The 24,242-nt window shown below is 42.9% G+C and overlaps 1 protein-coding gene across 4 annotated transcripts in view; it reads left to right on the forward strand.

The window, feature by feature from the left end:
• Positions 1–6,243: 6,243 nt before the first annotated feature.
• Positions 6,244–24,242, forward strand: part of OS9 (OS9 endoplasmic reticulum lectin) — a 45,101-nt gene continuing 27,102 nt past the window's right edge. For 3 of the 4 annotated variants that reach the window (XM_061614701.1, XM_061614703.1, XM_061614702.1), the window contains exon 1: positions 6,351–6,551. In XM_061614701.1, the coding sequence (XP_061470685.1) occupies positions 6,387–6,551 (165 nt within the window). In that variant the 5' untranslated portion in view covers positions 6,351–6,386. The other variant, XM_061614704.1, reaches the window with a different exon arrangement.

Raw genomic sequence — 24,242 nt, forward strand, 5'->3', positions numbered from 1 at the left:
TAGTCTCACTAATTACTTTAAAGATAATGCAAATGAGGAGATATCAGAAGAAATTAGATGGGAGGCAATGAAATCAGTAGTAAGAGAAAGTATGTATTAGTGAATGGTCTCACAAAATAAGGTCAAAAAGCAGCACTTAGAAGCTTTAGAAAAAGAATTGGCAAAATCTGCTAAAATAAGGAGAAAAATGGAACAAAAAAGAACAAATTTGGCAGATATAGATGATGCCATGGTCAATATGCTATATTTAAAACAACGGTATTCAATGGAAATGGTTCTAAACTATTAGCAAACACGGTAAAAAAAAAGGAAAAGACAAAACTTGATCCAGACTCTGCATATAGGAAATACCACTTCTCCCCTAGTAAATGATAGTCTGGAAATGGGGGAGGTTCTTGCTAATTTTTATGAACAACTATATAGACATGAACAAAAAGACCCCATACTCATCCAAAATTACCAGCGTAACAACCACCTCCATGTTACCATAGAGTCCTTTGGAGCATGACAATGCAAAAACTACAGACCAGTCAGCCTAACATCAATCCCTGGAAAAATTATGGAGCAGATTATAAAGCAGTCAATCTGTAAGCACCTTGAAAGCAATGCAGTGATTACTTGGAGCCAACATGGATTTATGAAGAACAAATCCCGCCAAACTAATCTCATCTCATTTTTTGATCGGGTAACCTCCCTTGTAGACTGTGGGAATGCTGTGGACATAATATATCTCGACTTCAGCAAAGCTTTTGACAAAGTGCCCCATGATATTCTGATTAGCAGTGGTGGACTGGGTCTAAAAATATTGGTTGCCAGGAGACAAAGGGGGCCCACCGACAACTATAAGGCTATCATTTAATTTTTATAAGAAATAAATAAAAATTTCAAAAAATACATAAGTGGAAAAAGGCACAATTAATTTTTTTTCTGAAATAAATGTATATTTTTTAGTAATTACAGTGGACATATATTGTACATATTACTGGCAGTATACAGTAGATACTAAATGTAAATACGGATTGTTATAATTGAATTTTTAAATTAATTTTTTAAATTTTAAATAAATGGTGGATATTTTAAAATAGTTTGCTTGTACTGAACATTTTACACATTAACAGGTAGTTCAAAAGCATATTTCATGCAGTCCACTATATTAAGAGCAATCGTTTGAATTCACTAGATTGTGCGAATCTGTCAATAATTGCTTCTGCATCCAATTCATCTAACAATTCCTTTTCACTGGATAGCAACATGTATGATTCCAAGTTCTCCTCAGACAGTGAATTTCTTAGCCTTGCCTTTATGATCTTTACCTTTGAAAATGTCCTCTCACATTGGACTTGAGTAACTGATAGTGTGCAGATGACTTTATAAAGTTCATAAAGGTTATCATATGCCTCGTCATGAAGTCTGATGCCAGAATTTTTAGTACACACGATGGGCAAGTGCTACAAATTTTACACTTGTTGCAATTGGAATCCATATTCTCACCATCATTAAGCAATAGCTTTAATACATCAAACTTCGAAGCAAAAGAAAACATTTCCAATATTACTTGATCTTTGCTGATTTGTGGAGACAGCTTAATAATAAGCTTCATTGCGCAGTCGCAATAGTAAAGATCCGAGCCTATATAACATATGCGTCGGCCTCACATAACCCGAATCAGAATTATTTTTTCAGAGTTATTTATTATATTCTTAAATATAAAGTATCCTGGAAAAATGATTTTATTAAATTTTTTTATTAAAATAGTAATACAACGTAAATTTTAGTTGCATACAGTAATAATATTGGAACTTCTATTATAGTTTCAAGCTACTAAAAGGTCATTAACATTTTTAACATATTGTCTAATGTTTAAGGGGGCCCACTTCATCAGGGGCCCACAGGGCCCACTTGCCATTGGGCAAGCTGACACCCTGGCCAGTCCGCCACTGCTGATTAGCAAGCTAGCTAAATGTGGGCTGGATGGAACAACTATTAGATGGATCCACAATTGGCTCCAGAATCGTACTCAAAAAGTGCTTATCCATGGTTCCTTCTCAAACTGGGCGGAAGTAACAAGTAGGGTATCACAGGGCTCGGTCCTGGGCCCAGTACTCTTCAACATTTTTATTAATGACTTGAATGAGGAGGTACAGAGCATGCTTATCAAATCTGCAGATGATACAAAATTGGGGGGCACAGCTAATACTGTGGAAGACAGAAACAAAATTCAAAGGGACCTTGATAGGCTGGAGCATTGGGCTGAAAACAACAGAATGAAATTCAACAGGAATAAATGCAAAGTTCTACACTTAGGAAAAAGAAACCAAATGCACAGCTATAAGATGGGGGATACTTGGCTCAGCAATACGACATGTGAGAAGGATCTCAGAATTGTCGTTGATCGCAAGCTGAATATGAGCCAACAGTGCAATGTGGTTGCAAAAAAAGCAAACGCTATATTAGACTTCATTAACAAAAGTATAGTTTCCAAATCGTGTGAAGTATTAGTTTCCCTCTATTCAGCACTGGTTAGGCCTCTTCTTGAGTACTGCGTCCAGTTCTGGTCTCCACCCTTCAAGAAGGATGCAGACAAACTGGAACAGGTTCAGAGGAGGGCAGTGAGGATGATCATGGGACTGGAAACAAATCCCTATGAGGAGAGACTGAAAGAACTGGGCATGTTTAGCCTGGAGAAGAGAAGACTGAGGGGAGATATGATAGCACTCTTCAAGTACAAGGCCGGGATCTCTTCTCAATCGTCCCAGAGTGCAGGACACAGAATAATGGGCTCAAGTTACAGGAAGCCAGATTTCAACTGAACATCTGGAAAACCTCCTAACTGTTAGAGCCATACGACAATGGAACCAATTATCTAGAGAGGTAGTAGGCTCTTTGACACTGGAGGCATTCAAGAGGCAGCTGGACAGCCATCTGTCAGGAATGCTTTGATTTGGATTCTGGTATTGAGCAGGGGGTTGGACTTGTAGGCCCCTTCCAACTCTACTATTCTATGATTCTATGACACAAAGCTAAATTCTGGCCTATGCATCAACCTTGGCAACCCATGAAGGGGAAGGGGGGAAGGGGAGAGCTTTGGTGATCCATGGGAATTGGTAAGCAAAGCGAGCAGGGGCTGGAGCCCCGAATATGCGTGTGTGTATATAGCCAACCGATGGTTAATAAAAATATGAACTAAGAATAAAATAACAAAAATATGAACTAGTAACATTGACATTATGGTAATTATGTTGGCAGGGGTGTTGGGAGTTTGGATGAGTGGCTGTATTTTGGATGAAGCAGAAATTGGGGCTATTATTGGCAAGAGGCTGGTTCAGGATCCTGTGTCTGTTATCCATGATTTGTGAAAATAGTTCTGATATTATGTTTAAACCTTTGGGGGGGGTTGTTGGTGGCAGCTCGCTTAACCATATATCAGGAATGGAAAGATGCTGCAAATTATACAATGGATGTATGGTATTAGAAGGCCACATATGTAGCCACGGAGAAACTGACTCACAAATTTAATTCAATTAGGGAAGAGGCAGCGCCAGTGGACTTGGTGTGGTATGGTGACTTTTTGTAACATATGCAGATAGACAAATTATGTCTTGCCTCCTTCCAGGGAAATATAATTTTGTTTGGAATAATCAATGAACAGTAATTGATTAAAAAATATTTTAATGTCAATAAAGTGTGCACCCCCACACAAAAAATACAATTATGATTATGATCAAATATAAATTTGTTGTTTTAAATTTGTATGTTTGTTTTGATGTTTTTAGTTGCTGTAAACCGCCCAGAGAGCTTTGGCTATGGGGCGGTATACAAATACAATAAATAAATATAACACTGACAAAGCAAGCTTCCTAGATAAATGGTTATATTGCCCATCTAATTCCCTTCAGCCCCACTACTTCTGTATTTTAGTGCTACATTTCTGAGAATACTATATTAAGAAAAATCATAATTACTTATCCGAGGGAGCAATCCAACTGCTATTTATGCCGGGCTGAGGGGAGTTGGATATGGTGGACCTCTGGTTGAGCCAGCTGGGTCCTGGCTATGCTGGGCTACGCTGGCACCAGTCCCTCACCTCAGCTCAGCCACAGCTATGCCAGGACCCAGCTGGTCCAGCCAGAAGTCCACCAGGGAAACTCAGCCCAGTGTAAGGGGTGCCAGCAGAAGATGGCTGAAGGCCTGAAAAAGGGTGTTCTGAGGGCATCTTGGAGGAGGAGCTGGGGGGGAACATACACAATGTCCAGGTGCTGTTCAGCTCCCTTCTGTGGCCCTCCGTCACGGCAGCCGGTACGCCTGGAAAAGGGGTGGTGGAAAGAAACATGTATTTTCTTTCCTTCTGTCATGCCCTGCCAGTGCAGCTACCATCCTCCCCTCCCTGCGGCCTCCGAGTGGCAGCTGGATGTGGCAGCCCCTTCCACCTCCACCTCTGCTGGCTTTTCTCCTGCTGGCCTCCAACAAATTGGATCGCTCTGCAAGGGAGATGGTCAGGTCCTTTCGCAGAGCTTGGAAAAGTTACTTTTTTGAACCACAAATCCCATCAGCCTAATCCAGTGGCCCTGCTGGCTGGGGCTGATGGGAGTTGTAGTTCAAAAAAGTAACTTTTCCAAGCTCTTCAGGCCTTGTGGCCTTCAGCTGCTGACTATAACTTCTTATCAGGTTGCCAGGGATGCACATTTTTCTTGATGGCAACAGTGAAAATGCACACAAAGGTTCCAAGCAGCTTCACCCAGGACTGATACATACTGAACAATAGTGTCATTCATCTTGGTTCATCATGGCTGCTCTACCCTGTGCATCAACCCATTGTAATGTCATAGTTACTGAGTGTGCAGGGACTAGTAAGAACCAAATGAACATCTCCCATTTTTCTGCCATTTTGTATTCTCCCCTTCCCCTCCCAGGCTGAGCCACTTTGCTGGTGCAGTAGTGGCTTATTTCCAGACCTGAAGAAGAAAAGTGAGCAAGGGATTGCTTAGTTAAAGTCTCTGTCCTGGGATTGTGTGTCCATTCTCAGTACAATGCTGTGTAAGAGCTTGAAGGAATCAATGGACACAATTCAGCAAATGTTAGTCATCACTAAGGGTGGTTCCAGACAGGGGTTTTATTGTAAATGGGCTGTTGAGATATTGCAGATGGGTTGTTGGCAATAGGTTTCTTTAATTTATCAGATTTTTCCTGATTTAATCCAGACTAAATGGGGAAAATATGGGCTGCATTCTGGTGCCAATGATGTCATATGGATGCTGTGAAAAGTTAACATGCACAAGGAGCACCCATCCCATAATAAACACCTGTCTGGAAGCACCTTAAGTATCACTGGCATGGAATTTGCATGATCCCATGCATGTTTCCATGAAACTAAATCAGTCACACATATTCAATGAGCTTTACTGCCAGGTAAGTGGGGATAGGATTCTTCTCTTGGGTTCAGTGCATATTAATGTCATAATTTTAGTCTTGCTTAGTGATTTCTTGTACATTCTGCTTTTACTACTTTGTTGTAAGGCACCCAAGGAATGTTTATTTGTGGGCTGTTACTTAATATATAATAACTTTTAATTAATTATATATTTTAAAATTGTTGCTGTCATTTGATTATTTTTATTAACAACAGCAACAGCGGAACAGCATTTTATAAAAACAGAAATTCCAGGGAGCAGTATTCATTCCCTGTGAATTAAAATGGGTAATTCATTGCGTACTCGCGCTTTAGGCTGGGCACCACCAGCTCACTACATCTTTTTCATCACTTTTGTCCAGGGTTACTGAATGCGGATTAATTACTCCTTGCCGTACTTTCACTGTGCTTTAGGGCTAGCATTCGGAATGACTAAATTAAAGTGCCAGAAAATATGAACTTTTCCTTTATACTTTAAATGCACAAATTCAGGCTAAGTACGATTCAACAGGGTAGTAATGATAGTATCGAAATAATCTAAATTAAATCATCTAGATTTTTTTTTTTTTTTTTGAAAATGACGCCACGCATCTCTGGAGCCATCACGTGCCCTTAGGAATATGTATAGATTCCTCAGCAGCCCTCTAGTTCTCCAGGCGCTTGCCATTCTGATAGGCTGCCTACCTTCGGCTAATCATTTCCCAGCAGGCTTTTCTTTTTAATCGCTCCCTGTGCAAGCGCTCGCTGGGCTGATTGGCTGATGGAACGACCCAATCCCCTTTTACCAGGTTTTTCAACGAAGCTGCACGCCCTGCTACAGTCACTTCCCTTGCAGTAGCCAATGGAAAAGCTTCTTTGTAATAATTGACATCTCATCCGGGCCGTAGTCTCCAAGGGACTGAGCACAATGGAAGGGCGGAAGTAGCCGTTGTCAGCGGTAAGGGCAATAACAGAAGTAGGAGGAAGCTGTGCAAGGAAGATGGCGTCGGTGTTACACCCCTCTGGGCTCTTTGGCCCTTTCTTGGTCTTCGCTGTGGCGTCCGTGCTCGGCCTTAGCGAGGCCCTGGGCACCTTGAACCTGCATGAGCTCAGCGAGCTGAAATACGGGATTGAAATCGGTGCGGAGCCCGTGATGGCCGGGCAGGTACGGCTGGCAAGGGCCGAGTTAAGGGGATGGGGGCGGGGACAAAAAAGTGTCAAATTCCAGGAGAATCAGCAAAGAGTCTGGTGTCACCTTAAAAAGGCTTAACGTTTTTTATTATGGTATAAGCTTTCGCGGACCACAGTCCACTTCCATCAGATGCAATATGCCTTATCTATCCCTTAATAAAATCTATTAGGCTTTTAAGATGATGCAAGACTCTGTTCAAATTCATACGTATATTGCTTAGTCCAAAGACCATTGCAGAACAGAACTAAATACAAAACATGAAGACATTAAATGACTTTCATACAATGTCAATATGTTAATGTTAAATATCATTTTATTTCCTTTTATAGCACAAGTTTCACAAGTAAAGCTCTTTATTTTAAGACTAATATATATATTATTAATTTTAATTGTGATTATTGACATTTTACAAAGCTAAAAGGGCTGCCCTTCTAGAAGTTCCAGAAGGCTCTCAACTGTTTCATTTTTTATTGTCTGTTGATAGATTTAGTATATTATTTTATGGTGTTTTATTGGTATTATATCCTTCTTTGGGGATATTTATACAGCAATGAAAAAAGGTAACACATTTTATGAATAAATAAGTCTGTTGCAGCACCTTAAAGTGTAGCAAATGTACAATTGTATAAGACAGATGTGCAGAGAGGGACGTGCGTGTGTGTTTGGGGGGGAGGGAATAGTAAACAGTGGGACCAAAGGTGTGGAACATAAGAGGACCAGTTGGTGACATTTCTAGGTGCACCTTGAATTTTTACCAGGTATGTTCTGTAAATACAGTGGATGTTGTATGTGTGGAGATGGCAGGGGCAGGAGGCTCAAATCCTAGAGTCAGGATAACCATTGTGGTGCTCTTCAGATGTTATTGTGCTACAACTCCCATTGTCCCTGGCTATGCTAGCAGAGGCTAATAGGAGTTGGGAGTCCAACAACATCTGGATGTCACCAATCTTGAGTATTCCTGTCTTAGAGGGACACTTGTGTTGAGGTGTTGCAAGAAGGAGTCCTGTGGTACTTTAAAGATTAACAGGTATATTTGGGTGTTGGCTGTTTGGGCTATGAGTAGAACTCCTTCCCTGAACAGCCACTTCTCTCTCTCCTCCACCCCTTTCCTTCAAAACCCTCTTGAAATACAGCCTTTTCTGCATGGCCATTGGCTTATCCCCTTCACCGCTGCTCCCATAGCATAGTGGTAGAGCCTATGGTTTGTATGCAGAAGTTTGACGCTTGGCATCTCTAGTTAGAAGAATCAGGTGATGGGGAAATCCTCTGTGTGGGACCCCAGAGAGCCTTTGCCAATCGGAATAGACAACTTGCTGTCCTCCAGCTGTTTTGCACTCCTAACTCAAATCACAGCCATTAGGAGTTGTAATGCAAAACATCTGGAGGGCACCAAGTTGGGGAAGGCTGCACTAGGCAATACTTGGTTAGATGGGCAACTAGCCTGAGCTGGTAGAAATCAGCTTTCTAGGTGCCAATATTTAAGTATGTATGAATGTGTAGAAAGTGTTCTCACTGTATTTTGCTTTTGTAGTTCTACAAGGTGCAATGGTTGCTGATGGTAAGAATAATAATAGAACTAGGCTTTTGCTTAGAATAGTAATAAGCATTAACATTACATAGAAATGTCACAGGCTATACTACTTGCATTTCACAGTTTCTTATAACTTTAACAGTAGAAATCGGGAGGACAATACAGAAGCTTCTTCTCTGTAGGTAAGAGGTGTTGCTCCTTATGAAGGAATTTTGTAATTCTGAAATGCATTTGGGCATGATAAAACACTTTAGCACTTTGAGAAGCTGTTCTCTGTTTTTTTTCTCCTATATAATATGTATGCTAGTCAGTTTTTAGCAGAGTCTATGTTGTATTAGCTGAGATACTTGAGAACTGATCTCATGCAAGCACCATCACAGAAAGATTCCTGCAAACTCTTAACTGGCCATCATTTTTCCTACTGATAAGTTGTTATTAAAACCAAATGAAGCTGGTATAGGGAAAAAATAAGAATAAACCTATGTGACCAAGGTTAATTATCTGTATAGATGACAAAAAGGTTTTCCAGTAATGTGTCCCAGAAAATAATGAAGATAAAGTGTTGGGGCAGTGGCTCCTGTGACTTCGTTTCCACACTGTATCCTCACTGGTACCTTTACTTTCCCATCCCTTTAAGCACGTTGCAGCATCAAGAGGCGACTCCTCCCCTTTCATTCTGAAGTGCTTTCCATCCTTGTAGTTGCAGGATCAAGTCCATGAATGAATCAACATTGTTTCTTGGTAACTGATGCTCTCCGGGGTTAGAAACGGCATTGTATCAAGGTCATCTACAGGATGGGGGATAAACTTCTTACAACAGTGTGTCTTTTGAGCATCCAGGATTGTACCGTGTACATGATGAATATGGTATCTGGACAAATTCAGCATCCTTAAAATTCCAGCTTAAAAATAAAATAAAGTAAAATAAAACAAAGACCATGGGTGAGGAACCTTTGGTTTACCCAGAAGTTGTTGGGACTACAGTTTTCACAATCCCTGACTACTGGTCATGCAGGCTGGACTGATGTGAGTTGGTGTCCCTTAACATCTGGAGGACTGCAGCTCCCCATCCCTTTTCAAAGGAACAATACCTTGCGCTTCCAAAAGTGGCCTAGGCAGAAGTCCAGATAATATCCAAGAGAAGCAAGGTGAGAGAATCAGGAAAGCTACACAAAATATAAACGCTTAGGGAATATATTCAGATCAAATAACTGAGTTTTATTAGAGTAGAAGTTAATGGAGTTTTCTTTCTTTTTTTAAAGCTAAAAATATACAAACTAGACATACATTGACTAATCTGACCCGGTTGAACAATACATACCGTTAGTCATTTGATTACTTCAAAGAATATCTGAACATTTAACAGATCATGTAATGCAAGGCCGCGGAACCTGTGGCCCTCCAGATTTTGTTGAGCCCTGCTCCCATCAGCTCCTGCCAGCATGGCCAGTGTTGATGAGAGCTGAAGTCCAGCAACATCTGGAGGGCCACAGGTTACCCACCCATGATGGAAATGTCACATACAGCTACAGCAGAGACAAAGATAACAATAAAATCTAATAACAATAAAATCTCATTTATTGGGTTAATAATAAAATCTCATTTGTTAACTCTTGTGAAATGACTTCATTAAATATTTGTAATTATTCATAATGACGTATTTAATGTTACGTACATTTACATAATATTACTGATGTTCAAGAGGCTGAACTGTTCCTCTTGCACTCATGCCTTAGCTGACCCATGGATAGCTCAAAACAGAAAACTTCTTTTAAAATGTAAAGAAATAAAGGGTCAGTCCAAACCTCTGGCTGGTAGTGGTGGTCCGTGATGGAGGGGCGTAGCCACCATTTCTTCTACAGCCCCGCCACTCAAGCAGGCCAAGTCAGGAGGTGGAGTTGGTGGTGGTGGTGGTGGTAGTAAGCTGAGAAAAAAACCTCTTTGCTGCGATAGCTCCCAGGCTGGTGCAAGGAAGAGACACAGATTAGGCTTGTTGCCATCATGTGACAGCGGCAGGGTTAGCATGGGATCCAGCAGAAGCTGTGCCAGCCCAGCCCCTCCAAAATGCTGCATTTTGGGGATTCCTGCTGGCTTCCAGCAGTGGCAGTTTCCACCTGCTGTTTGGGTGGGCATGTTGGGGTGCTTTCACCCCAGTAGCAGTGTTCCCTCTCTGCTCCCTCCAGCGTGGCAGATTGGGGGTTTGGATTGCTCTGCCCAGTAGGTGTCATAAATGGAGGGGAGTTGATTTTTTAAAGGTAGTTAATGGTTGTAGCTGAAAGGAGATGGTGCCTTCTCTGTGTATGTGTTTATCTATAGCCTCCCTTCCAAAAGGCATGCAGGGGCTGTAAAAAACCCTCAGACTTGCCTTGCTCTTTATATAGCACATTCTTCGTTTCATGGCATATTTGACCGTTTTTAACTGTCAAATAATAGCTGTGGGCACTCAAGTCCTAATCCTCCTGTTCAGGTCCTTCAGCTGCTGCTCTGCTTCCCACCGCCTGCACCCTTGGGCCCTTATTCTTGGAGAGATGCCTCAGTGTATGTTTACTACTTTAGCCAGAGTTGCATCATCATACCTGAGGCTTGCACCATCTGTGCTGCCTGTGGCCCTGGGGAAATTGAACACTCGTTTGATGTTTCTTGAGTGCTATTGCAATTGATCTCCTTTGTGCTTTTTAAAAAAGGCTGACTTAAATCTGACAGAGCCAAATGGTTCCCTTTCCCTTCTTTCTCTCCTTTCTTCTTGGCTTCTTGGGAAGGGGAAGCGCCAGGGCCTTGGAGGGTATGGCCTTTTCCAAGGTGACGGGATTGCTTCTGTTGCTGTTAGTTCACAGCTGTATATGGCTAGGAAATTGTGGTTAGCAGGAACTGAGTTTCACCAAGTGTGATCCAAGTTTTTCTGAGAAATATTTATGGGAGAAGGGTTGCCAGGATGCTGCTTCTATTAATGAGGCAGATCTTCCTACAATGATGGTGGGAACACTGTTGGCTTGAGGTGGCTGTATCCTCACCAGGGGAATCTTCTGCACTAGCCTTCCCCTAAACCTGGTGCCCTACACGTGTTTTGGACTACAACTCCCAACATCTCTGACCATTGGTTGTGCACCTCACAGGCACCATGTTGGGCAAACCTGTTCTGCCTCAGGATCTTAGTTAGGAATCACTTACGTGTACAACTTGTCATCCGTTTATGCCACACAAGTGCATTTTTATTTGCATGTTTACTCTTTTGAAAGCAATGCTTCCTGAGGCACCAGGCTGCCGTGCACCCATGTCTTTGACTAGTGGAGTTTGAAGCTTGCTACATTAAAAATGGCTGTAATTTACACAATGTATTATCCCCTCTTCCCCTCTCAGTTATGATCTCTCTTCCCTGTTCCACATTGATACAGTTTCCAGGCCTTAAAACAGGAGTTCTTGTGACCCATGGTCCCCTACAGGGGGGTCCATGGGTGGGCTTCTGGGGGTCCATGAACCGGGTGTGAAAACAACAAATTTCCAGTGCAATAAAATAAATTGTATGCAAAATATTATGTGTATGTGTTTATGTGCATTTTTCTGGGGAGAGGGTCCATAGTTTTCATCAGATCTTCAAAGGGGTCCGTGACCCAAAAAATGTTAAGAACCACTGCCTTGAAACAGTGCACAACACGCACAGGGGGTTGAATCCATCTCTACTATTCTATGTTTCTATGAGTTCTCTGAAAAGGCACATAAAGCCACCTTTTCAATTAGTCCGTTGGTTTATATATTGACTTGCAGTATTGTGGTGGATTGACATATGAGTTGTTTTTTCCTTCTTTTTAAACTGCCCTACTTTTGTATTGTGATCCAGCAACATGTGGATTCTTGATACTGATGTCTCATATAGTGTAAAAAAAATCTGGTGAATATATTCTATTTTATATATGATGTCATGTTTCATTAGTACTAGTGTAGGTGTACCTTCTTTAGTGGTATTTTAACTCTTACAAGAAGGTATGCATTGTAAGAAATATATCCTTTCTCCTTTAGAAGAAAAGGAGCCTCCAGAGTAGAGGTAAAGGTGTCCCCGCACTTATAGTGCGAGTCGTTTCCGACTCTTAGGGTGACGTCTTGCGATGTTTACTAGGCAGACCGTATATATGGGGTGGGATTGCCAGTTCCGTCCCTGGCCTTTCTTTACCCCCCAGCATATGCCGGGTACTCATTTTGCCGACCACGGATGGATGGAAGGCTGAGTGGACCTTGACCCCTTTTACCGGAGATTCGACTTCCTCCTTCCGTTGGAATCGAACTCCGGCCGTGAGCAGAGCTTCGGTTGTGTTGCCGCCGTGTACCACTCTGCGCCACGGAGGGTCTAGAATAGAGGTAGCTGCTCCCTAAAGGTGTTGACATCTTAGCCATCTGGTTTTCCTGTGTGTCTGTGTGGTTCCTTTGCCAGTGATGAAGCTTGGATACTGCATGTGCTGTGATATAAAGGGAAATGTAGTGTTTGGCACTGGAGTTCTGGTAGCGGTTCCAAGCTGTGGGGGTGCAGAGTGTAATTGGTGCCCCCCTCCTCCCGGCTGGTGCAGATCAAGGCATCTTGGAAATAGCCAGTTGTTTAGCTGCCCATAGCAAGATGCAGTGCAGCACTGGTGACTCTAGATGTTGTTGGACTCCAAATCCCATTGACCCTGGCTATCATGGCCAGTGGTCAGGGATGATGGGAGTTATAGTCCAATAACATTTGGAGGGTTCCCGATTGAGGAAAGCTGCCATACTTGTCTACTTGGAAATAAGTGTCATTGAGTTCAATGAATCTTACTCTAGCCTTGTCTTTTAAGAACTCGCCTTGGGAGCCGCAGCCCCCAGCAGGCTTGTAAGAATTCTGCAGGCCTAATAACTTTTCTGGGCTTAATTTACAAGGCTGGCTTTGTAAAGTCAGTGAACATAGGGTTGCAGCCTAAGGTACCCTTCCAAGTGATCAAGTAGGGAAGTTTGACAAATCTGTTTGTGTTTTACTTTGGGGGCAATGGTATGGGTGGCCTGATAAGCTAGTGAAATTATTTGTGGGCTGCTAATTTTAGTTGAGCTTATTTGCAAGGCTGACTTCACGTTGCTAAGAGGCTGTGCAGCTGTTTGCTTCAGTAAGAAGGGAGTTTCGCTTTGACTTTGCATTCAGGTTCACTCTGAATTGGTCCTCGCTCTATCGGCTCCAGATTTATCAGTTGGCATGGCCATGGGGCCCAGCAACAGGAACCGATACGCTGCAGCCCAGTGGTATTCCAACTGTGCTAAATCTTCTGGGGCTTCCTGATTAAATGAACAGTAAGGCTAAGCAAGCTGCCTGAAATACATGTTTTTGCAGGCTACGAACAATCTTCTTTTACGATGTGCTTGGGAAAATTGGGGGTCTCATTCGCAGTTTGTGTGTGGCAATAGCTTGTCCCAGGAGGCCTGGCTGGCATTCCCTTGGAGCTGACATTGCATTTTAGAATCATTTGCACTCTGCAGGGATTCTGCAGCTAGGGAGGGGTGTTCTAAAATGAAACTCCAGTACCACGTTTTAACATCAATATAAATATGTCACTCTGAAATTTACATGCCACAGTTCTAACCCAGAGTGATCTCGATCTCAGGGCAGGAGGGTCCTCCCAGCTCTTTTGTGGATGTAGATTGCTGCCACAGCGCAATCCTGTACATGTCTACTCAGAAGTAAGTTCCACTTCATACAATTGGGCTTGCTCCCAGGAAAGTGGGTATAGGATTTTGGCCTGAGAGAGCTGTAAGTCAGAACAGATACGTGGGTGGTTTAAGATGCTGGTTTATATTAAAGAGTGAAAAAAATATTGAGTTGGCCATGTTTGAGCATCACAGTAAACAATAGTTACTATGAACATGGAGTTGACTCTCGCTTTGTTCCTCCTGTAGCGGGCACAACAAACCATGATTCCTGATTCAGCATTTCTTCCAAAATAGGGATCTTGGCGACTTCCCAGGAGGATTCCTACGCCTGTGCAGCCTCTGAGACGACCTCCGTCTTGGATGAAACTTATCCAGTTTTAAATTCAGTCAGAAGGGTCTTTTCTGACTGGGGATAATTTCTTCCGGATAAGGAAGAAACGTGAGATCCACCACATAGTTTTGTTTTGATTGTTGGAGTCTGGAATTCGTCAGAATTGTCTGTCTTCCAGCAGTTCAGACAGAGCGAGGATTTTTATGCTAGCTCAGCTGGATAAGTGACCCGTTTTTTTTTTAACGGACTAACAGGCAAACATCCATCCTCCTGTCTACATTTATCATTTTCTTATCTATACAGCTAAAGAGATTTGTCAAAGTAACAGCAATTAAGATAACCTAGGTGAGGTAAGACTTTCCTTTTTTATTTACGGAACTGAGGGGGAAGAAAATATAAATAGCTTATCTTTTTTTATTGCAAAAAGCTGACATGGAAAATTGCATTTTAAAGATTACAGCGGATGAGAGATTTCTGATTGGAAGAGATAAGAAATCTTTTTGATTTATAAGATTTTTGTGTAGTATATGCAAGGGACTATTTTTCCTGATCTACTTTTTTTTTGACGAATCTGCTCATTCTCTCTGCTACTAGTTGTTTCGACGCTGTGAACTAGAGCTGTTTTTGCACTTCTGGGCATTTTAGAGATAAGGCTGTCTAGCGTGTGACGTTAGTTGGTTGGAAAGATTAACTCCTTTGTAACTGGATAAAGAAATAAACTGCTCTTTGCTTGGGACATTGAAAATTGAAGGAGTTTTGTTCTTTTGGTTTTAAGAATGACAATTAAGAAGATCATGGATGTATAAGAAGGGACTCTATTTCTAGACATGCTTCAGAAAATAATGAATGGGTTTAACTCAATAAAACAAGAACTGAGAAATAATAGACAAGCGTGGAGAATTGAATTTCACGAAATGAGACAGGAGCTGAAAGAAACTCAGGATTCTATGAGAAAGGAGAATAAAGATAGATCTGGAAAACAAAAAAAGGATGAAAGAGAAATTAAAGGCAAGGTTCAATCTATGGAGATTGGCTTAAATATGGACATGAAAAAAGATTTGGATTTCCTGGCTGTGACGGATCCTGGAGATAAATATTACCGTTTGGAATGCAGCGCTGTCCCTGAAGGAATTGAAGAGATTGGAGATAAAGATATTATCGGTTCAAAAAAATTCCTGGACTGGAAGGATTTGATGGAACTCGAAATGGAGAAAGTTAACAGAATTAATCCCTGTTTTGTGTCAATGGAAAAACCTTCAAGAGATGTACTAGTGTATCATGTGGAAAAGAGGAGCAGAGATGCGGCTTTGCAACAATACTTCAGTGTTACGTTTGGATTTGATGGTAAGAAAATATCTGTGATGGAGGAAATTCCTTTCAGACTTTTATTATATGAGTATGACAGCAAGATTTTTGGGTGCGTAAAGATGGAAGATGGAAGATGGACCCAATATGGATAATGACAGAAGAGCGATTTGAAATTACTGGACTAGATTTGATGAGTTGGATTAATTGACATGTTTATTTAGAAAAAAAAATTGATTGACATATATCTCAAGGTTTGGAAACTTCTCTTTGACTTTTTGTGGAAGATTAAAATGATATGATGTTAATGAGATTTGAACCAACTAAGATAACTGTTGGAGGAAGGTGATTTTATAATCTATTAAGAGATAGGTCTGTTATATATTATAGATTTATAGTTGAATTATAGTGATTTGAAATTACTGGATTTAGTAGATTTGATGAGTTAGATTAATTGGCATGTTTATTTAGAAGAAAAAATTGATTGACATATATCTCAAGAATTGGAAACTTCTCTTTGACTTTTTGTGGAATATTAAAATGATATGATGTTAATGAGATTTGAAACCAACTAAGATAACCGCTGGAGGAAGGTGATTTTATAATCTATTAAGAGATAGGTTTGTTATATATTATAGATTTATAGCTGAACTATGACAAATCGGAAGTCAATATTTTTATATATATGTATTTTTTTTCCTTTTTGTATTGTATTAGTTATTGATTTGTGTTGTTTTCTTTTTGTATTATTTTGGTTTTGAAAATTAGAATAAAAATTAATTGAAAAAAAAAACAAAATAGGGATCTTGGCTTGTTTCGCTCCACACAAATCACAATGTGAAGCCAAGGGTTGTTCTTGGCTTCCCATTTGTGGTTTATTGCGATCAAAACAAGCCATGACCTCCATTGTGGATGAGACACTATGCCAGGGATCATGGTTTGTGGCTCCTGCTTGCAGTAGAGGAGGACCAAAGCAGGAGCCATCTGCAAGTTCTTGGTAACTGGCTTACCATGACATGTGAACACAGCCATTGTTGAAGAGCAATAAACCTCAGTTCACCGGTCAGTAGGGGAAGTATAGTCTGCATATGCTTAAATCTCTCCTTTACTATTATCAGAGCTCTGTCTGTGTGCTGCAGTTCTGTGGAGGTGTAGAAAAGCCGGAGAACGGGGCAAATGACCTCTGGATCCAACTTTCTGAGAAGCTCAGCTTTTTCTCTGGGAAGACCAGCTTTCTATCTCTTGTGGCTGATATATAGTAAAACCAAAACCAAACTGGGGCTCAAAGGAAGTGTGTCATTTAAGCTGCAAATGGGTATCCCTCTGCTCAGCTTAAAGCATCCTGTTGGGTGGGGGCCTCGAGTATGTACATCCTTGGTGCCCAGTCCTCCCTGCCTTTTCAGCTCACACTGCTTGCTTCCTTTCAGCCTGACAGCCATTCCCAGCTCTGAGGGGGCCCTCTGCCAGTTGCCTTCCAGTGGAGTCCTCCCATCTCTGTCAGTGGGGCTCACCTGACCAACAGTGCTAAACCCAACCACTTGGGGCCAGTATTCTATTTTTTTTGGAGGGGACTTGGCAAACATCAAGGGTGGGCTCTGTTGGAGTATTGGGACCCCGGCAAGCTGCTCAAGGATGTTGGGTACTGACATCAGCCCTGCAGCTCCCGGTTCTCGGAAGCTGGGGGCTTGGTCCTGTGTATTGCTCTTGCTGACAGGGTTCCCTCTCCTTCTGTGCTGGTTTTTGGGCAACAGTGAGAGTCATTTTGCCCTGATACTCTTTGGCAATCGCTGGAGATCTTCTCCTAGCTGGTGCCGCCACTGGGGGCTGGCTGGTTGCCATTAACCCATGAGATGGCCTTTTCAGGAATGCCCTGGTGTGAGGTGCCTGGCTCCTCCTCATTGCCTTCCAGGAGGAATTTTTAAATGTTCTTGTTTACCCAGGCATTTGATGGCTGAAAGACACTGTCCTTGGCGATCCTCAGATCATTGATTGAGAGAATGCTTTTAGTTTTTTTTTTTTTTTAATTGGCTCCTTTAGGAGGAAGGCCAGTATGTAAGTTGAATAAATAATACCTGGCACTCCTCCCCCTTGTCTGCCTTTTGGATTCCTGGCATGTCAAAACTCAAAAGTTCAGCCTGATGTTCATTTTTACAAATAAGAGTGGTTGCAGAATCAATTAATGCAGAATGAGAAACCTATGTAACTTATGTGCGTTTCAGGATTTAGACTACCTTGGCACAGAACACTGGTTCTTGGGCTCCTTTCCTCTCTCTCTAGCTCAAGAATGCCTCCCCCACCCCTGAGCATCCTTTAATATATCCTAGAGCTCAGCTCTGGTTCTCAAAAAGAAATTTTAGCTTGGCGCCATCAGACGTGGCCAACAATATGGCTGTAAGGACAGCACTCCTCCATTTAAGAAGAGATTGCCCCTGTACTGCCTTGTCCTCCGTTGTGGCTGATGGTTTTCTCTCCCTGTAGGATTGTAAAAACTATGCCTATCTCTCTCTGGTCAGTTTTCAAAAGGGAGCGCTTGGTATGAATGGGAGGGTTTTGACTTGTTGCCGAGTTGTTTGTCAGGCAACAAAAGAGGCCCCTTTTCTGTATACAGGCTATACACAGCACCTTCCAAAGTCTGGCTTGTTCTTTGTCCATCTGTAAATATTCTGGAGGGCGGGGTTGTGGTTGCTGGGCAGTAAGAGCTGAGCTCAGGGTGACCTTGCCTTGGTGTTGGCCTTTGCGTGTTTTTCGTGTAATCATTGCTGATTGTGTGTTTTAACATTGAAAGACCCACTGGTGAATAATCCCTTTGTTAATGGGAGTACATACTATTGCTGCTCTGTAAATGTGTATTCAGATCATATCTACACTTGAGGAACTTGAAGGTCTTGCACACCCCCAAACCCTTGACCTTTGCATCTAAAAATGTGTTGTAGTGGTTAGGGCAGGGGTGAGGAACTGGATGGGCCAGATCCTTTCTTCTCTTTGCTCTCTTCCTCCTCCTCCCCCACCTGCCGCCTCAGGCCAGCTTTGACCTATCAAAGCACTACAATTCTCAGAGTGGTTTAACAGTCAGTCCATCGTGAGCCCTGCTGGAGGGAGGTGGGTGGACGAGAATGACGTGGAGGAGGAGGACTTAGAGTGGGATGTTCGAGCCGGTGAGGGGTCGAGCGGGGAGTGGGACTCAGAAGGCGTCCCAGCTGTGGACTTTGACAGTTCAACCCCAGCAGCTCCAGATACCCCGCGGAGAGTCAACCTGACCAGCCAGTTGTTTGTGTCCCAGGCTGAGACTTCCCCTCTCCCTGCGCCCGTGTCGCCAGCAGGCGGCCCTCCTCTCTCGGAGGGGGAAGACGGTGAATGTGGCGGGAGATTCAACAGACACAGTTGAGGCGGAGTCTTCGCCTGAGTGCGCACTCCCAACAGTGACAGTTGGCACACGCAAAAGCAGGGTGCCCGTCCAGCCTTACTTGTTCGGAGGGGGGGAGTAGTTACTGAGTCAACGTCTTAGTGCCGTGAAGTTGTGCCTAGTTAGTCCTAGAGAGATGCTGAGTTCTGAGTAAGCCATAGGTAGATTCATGAAGCGCACTGAATTGAAACTGTCTCTTACTTCAGTAAAAGGAAAAAAAAACCCAGCTGTGTCCGAGTTCTTCAAGTTCGGGCAGGACACAATCCCTCTTCCCAGGGAAATCTGGAAATTGTAGCTCTGTGAGAATAGGGGTTTATTGACAGCTTTCAGTACCTTACGCAAACTATAGTTCCCAGGTTTCTTTGCGGGACGCCACGACTGTTTAAAGTGATATGATACTGCTTTAAATGTATAGTGCTGATGGGACCTTGGTTTCATCACAATCGATTCTAACTTGTCACTTCTCTAAAAAAATAAAATAAAATAAAATAAAGCTCTTTAGTGCTTATGCTATTACCTGGGTTTTTTCCCCCCAGTGGCCTCGTGGGCTGAGGCTGGTCTAATTTGAGGGCATATAAATTGGGACCCTGTGACAGAAGATGTAGGGAGGGGCAAATTTGGTTTGGAAGAAGCATGTCCTTGGAGCACAATTCCCCTCTCCTCCGCCCTGACTCAGCAGTGAAGGGCAGCCCGCCCTGTCACTGAAAGGATCCTTTGAGGGAATAATGAGACTCTGATGCACCCTCACAGCTCAATCTACTCCATGTCCTTTTGATGTCCTTGTGATGCGTCCTTCCCTGGCTCTCCCTGTCAGGTTCCTACCTGCTCGTGGTTACTGCCTGTCTCTAGGCACCACCAGGGACTCCACCAGTCCGGACCGCACTCTCTTATGGTTTACCTATCCCCGCTCTAGCACAGATCTCAACAGATCCCCCTGCTAGGCAACCACCAGTAACGTCCCAATACTAGTATTCCCAGAGACTCTGAATACTGGTATTGTTATTCTCTTCACCGCTGCCACCATTTGTTACAGTTCCCCTTCAGCCTTGGTCATTACCTTACCCTCCCTTCTGGTCTGTGAAACCCCAGCCAAGGATCAGGCCTTTGGTAAACCAAATTAAGTATTTATTACAGATAACAAAGCTAACAAGATTAACAAGATTTCTTCTTAAGGCACATAAGCATATGGTTTTACTCAATACTAATCTGAACTCCACCCCCCTCCTTCTTCATTCTCTCCTGGCAAACAACTCTCTCAAACCCCACCAAGCAATCCACTCTTTCTCTTCTCCCCCCTATTCCACTCTCACTCTTCCTTTTATACATTCAGCCATTTTAAACACTCAGCCAATCATGTAGCATTCTACTTCCCATTCACTCCCCCTCTTTCACTCCACTTACCATGTATCTTCTAAAACAACAACACTTACCATATATACATTAATATAGGAACATCACATTTCCCCCCCCTTAAACAACAGCAGAGTATTATTCCTGTTCCAGGATTTATACGTCGCGTTAACAAATAAAAGTCTCTATGGGGAAAATGTCTTTCTTTGTTCCTCTGTCTGGTCACGTCACTGCAGTCCCAGCCACTTGCCTGGAAAGTCCATCGGCCAGTACATTGTCCTTGCCTTTTATGAACTGGAAGTCCACTTGATAGTCCTGTAGGGCCCAGGACCACCTCTGCAGCATAGTGTTATGGTTTTTCATAGTCTGCAACCATAACAAGGCCCGATGATCCGTAGTCACTGTGAATCTTCGTCCCCACACGTATGGGCGCAACTTGTTCAGTCCCCACACGACCGCTAGGCACTCCTTCTGGACTGACGAATAGTTTTTCTCCCTCGGCGTCAGCTTGCGACTCAGGTACGCCACTGGATGTCTGGTGCCTTCTCTCTCCTGTAGCAAGACGACTCCCAGCGCGAGGTCCGACGCATCTGTAGCCACGATGAATGGTTTCTCATAGTCTGGTGCTATTAATATGGGTCCTTGGCACAAGGCTTGCTTCAGTAGATCAAAAGCCTTCTGATATTCATCCGTCTATACCACACGCTCAGAACACTTCTTCTTTGTTAATTCATGCAAGGGGGTTGCTATTTCCCCCAAATTTCTCACAAACTTCCTATAAAATCCAGCCACACCCAGAAATGCCCTTACTTGTTTTTTGGTTAAGGGGATCGGCCACGCTTGTATTGCCTCCACCTTGCTCCATAAGGGGGTGATTTTCCCACTCCACACCTTATGTCCTAAATAGATTACTTCCTTTAGTCCAAACTGGCATTTCTTAGCTTTTATTGTGAGGCCTGCTTTTCTTAAGGCCTCCAATACTGTTGTCAGGTGTTGGACATGCTCAGGCCCCGACTTGCTAAAAATGGCCACGTCATCGATATAGGCCACTGCAAAATCTGACATGCCTCGCAACACAGTATTGATTAGCCTCTGAAATGAACTTGGTGAGTTCCTTAGTCCCATGGGTAAGGTCACAAACTCATATAACCCATCTGGTGTACTGAAGGCAGTTTTGGCTCTGGATTGCTCGTCTAGTTGCATTTGCCAAAATCCTTTACAGAGATCTAGTGTAGAGATAATGGTTGCTGCCCCCAATAACTCTAACATAGCGTCTACCCTAGGCATAGGATACGCATCTGGGACAGTAATTTTATTGATTAGCCGATAATCAATGCAAAACCTTGTCGTTCCATCTTTTTTCGGAACCAGGACAATACTTGAGGCCCAGGGACTGATGGATTTCCTGATCACTCCTAATTCCAGCATCTCTTCCACCTCCTTTTTGATCTCATTCAAAACTTTCCCATTCGCACGGTACGGAACAGATCTGATTGGGGCATGATCTCCAGTATCAATGGAATGTATAACTATACTGGTTCGGCCAGGTTTGTTGCTAAAGAGATTCCTATAGGTTTTCAAAACTCTCAGAATCTCCTCTTTTACTTCCTCCTTCACCTCCTCTGACCATTCCACTTGATCTACCCCTCCTTTGTCTTTGCTTTCCTGTACCAGATCTGGAAGTTCAGGCCCACTTCCCTCAGGGAATAAGGTAACTTGCAACACCTTTGCATCCCTGGTATGGTAAGGCTTTAACATATTTACATGAACCACTTTGCTTTTGTTTAATTGGTCTGTGGTGATTACATATGTCACTGTGTCAAGCCTTTCTCTGATGGTATATGGTCCTTCCCAGTTAGCCTGTAATTTGTCATGTTTCCTGGGTATGAACGCCATAACCATATCTCCCACATCATACACACGTTCTCTGGCTGTTCTGTCATACCAGTAACTTTGCTTCTCCTGTGCATGACTTAAATTCTCTTTCACTACTTCCATCATTGATGTTAATTTATTGCGGAATTCCAATACAAAATCTACTACAGAAGTTTTGTACTCTCCCAGAGTTCCTTCCCATGAATTTTTTAGCAGTTCCAAAGGTCCCCTCACTTTTCTAGTGAACATGAGTTCAAAGGGTGAGAAGCCTGTTGACTCCTGAGGGACTTCTCTGTATGCAAATAAGAAGCATCCCAACCGTTCATCCCAGTCTTGTGGGTGATCTTGAACATAGCTTCTTATCATGCCCTTCAAAACTCCATTGAATCTCTCAGTTAGCCCATTAGTGGCGGGATGGTAAGTAGTGGTCTTTAGATGTTTTAGACCACAACATTTCCACATACATTGCATCACTTCTCCCATGAATACACTGCCTTGATCTGTCAGCACTTCATGAGGGAAACCCAGCCTCATAAAGATTTTTAATAAAGCCTCTGACACTACAGGGGCTTCTACAGATCTCACTGCTTCTGCGTCTGGGTACCTGGTGGCAAAATCCACCACCACCACTAGATATTTCTTGCCATGCCTTGTGGGTTTGGAAAAAGGGCCCACCAAATCTATTCCCACTCTATAAAAGGGTTGTCCAATTATAGGAAGGGGCTTTAAGGGTGCCTTAGTCTTTACTCCACTCTTTCCCACCTTTTGGCATATTCCACAAGATAGACAATGTTGTTTTACATCCTTGGAGATATTTGGCCAATAATAATGTGCAGCCAATCTCCTCTTGGTCTTTTTTATTCCCAGATGTCCTGCACATGGGACATCGTGGGCTACCTCTAGCAATCTGGTTCTGTATTTGCTAGGTACTATCAATTGCTTCACTGGTTCACATTCATCCTTTCTCTCAGCAGGCATCCACAGTCTATATAAAATCCCATTCTCACACACAACTTGATTCCTCAGTTTGTCAGTGAAAGGAATCTGTTGGGTCAGCGCTTGTTCCTTTATCTGCTTCAGACTTATATCTTTATGCAGCTCTTCCCTGAATTGATCTGCTTCTTCCCCAGAGACCACTTGATACAGTTTGTCTTCTTCAGCAGGCCTGCTAGTGGTTGCTATGGTGACCTGAGGCTGGTTAACAGATTCTACCCTGTTTGTTTCAGCCCCCTTAATATGGCTTCTTTTTCTCTGCCAATTTGCTGTCTCGTCACTACATATATTTTCCCCTGTGCCCCCATAACATCTCTTCCCAGTATTACTGGTTCTTGTTGCTGGGCATTAATACCAACTTTATATTGGCCCTTTCGGCCTCTCCATTCCATTTTCACTAGGGCCACAGGCAAACTCTCTGGTTGACCCCTCACTCCTTGGATAGTCACTGTTTCCTGAGGTAATATTTCTTCAGATTTTATTAAATCTGGCCTCAGTAACGTCTGAGCGGCACCAGTGTCAAGCAATGCCCAATAAGTTGCCCCTTGTACACTCACTTCCTCTCTCAGACTTGAATCAAGGTCTGTTACTTCTGTCCAGTTTATCTGGCAAAACTGAACCTTTTTCGCTGCTTCTAAAGCCTTGGGCTCTGTTTTCACTGCCCTTGTCTGAGCAGGATTACTAATGGGGTTGGCAACCTCACATTGAAAACGTAGGTGCCCCGGTCTACCACATTTGTAGCATAATTTCTCCTCACTTTTAGGGTACACAGATCCACTCTGGGGTGTCCTGTGCCCTTCAGATTTTACTGGAGGACTCACTCGCTGTGGTACCACATCCCTTCTGCCAGCACTATATGGTCTGGGTTTAAACTCTCTTGATGTTTTCCCCACCCAGCCAGTTCTATTGGAGGCGAAGTGATCCGCCATCTCTGCGGCCTCCTGCACAGATGTAGGGGAACGGTCTTTGACCAGGAGCCTTATTTCTGGTGGTAACTGATGGTATAATTGATCCAGTATCATGAGGCTTTTCACCTCTTCCACTGACTGAGCTTTGGCACTACTCATCCACTTTCCAAATATATCCATCAACTTTGCTCCCAGTTCCACAAAAGACCTCCCTGTCTGTATCTGGCAGTTTCTGAAAAGCTTTCTAAAATAATCAGGCCCCAGTCTGAATCTTTTAAACACTGCTTCTTTGAATTCAGCATAGGTGACGGGCCTGTCT

This window comes from Rhineura floridana, chromosome 3 (assembly GCF_030035675.1).
Source record: "Rhineura floridana isolate rRhiFlo1 chromosome 3, rRhiFlo1.hap2, whole genome shotgun sequence".
In the NCBI taxonomy this organism is placed as follows: domain Eukaryota; kingdom Metazoa; phylum Chordata; class Lepidosauria; order Squamata; family Rhineuridae; genus Rhineura; species Rhineura floridana.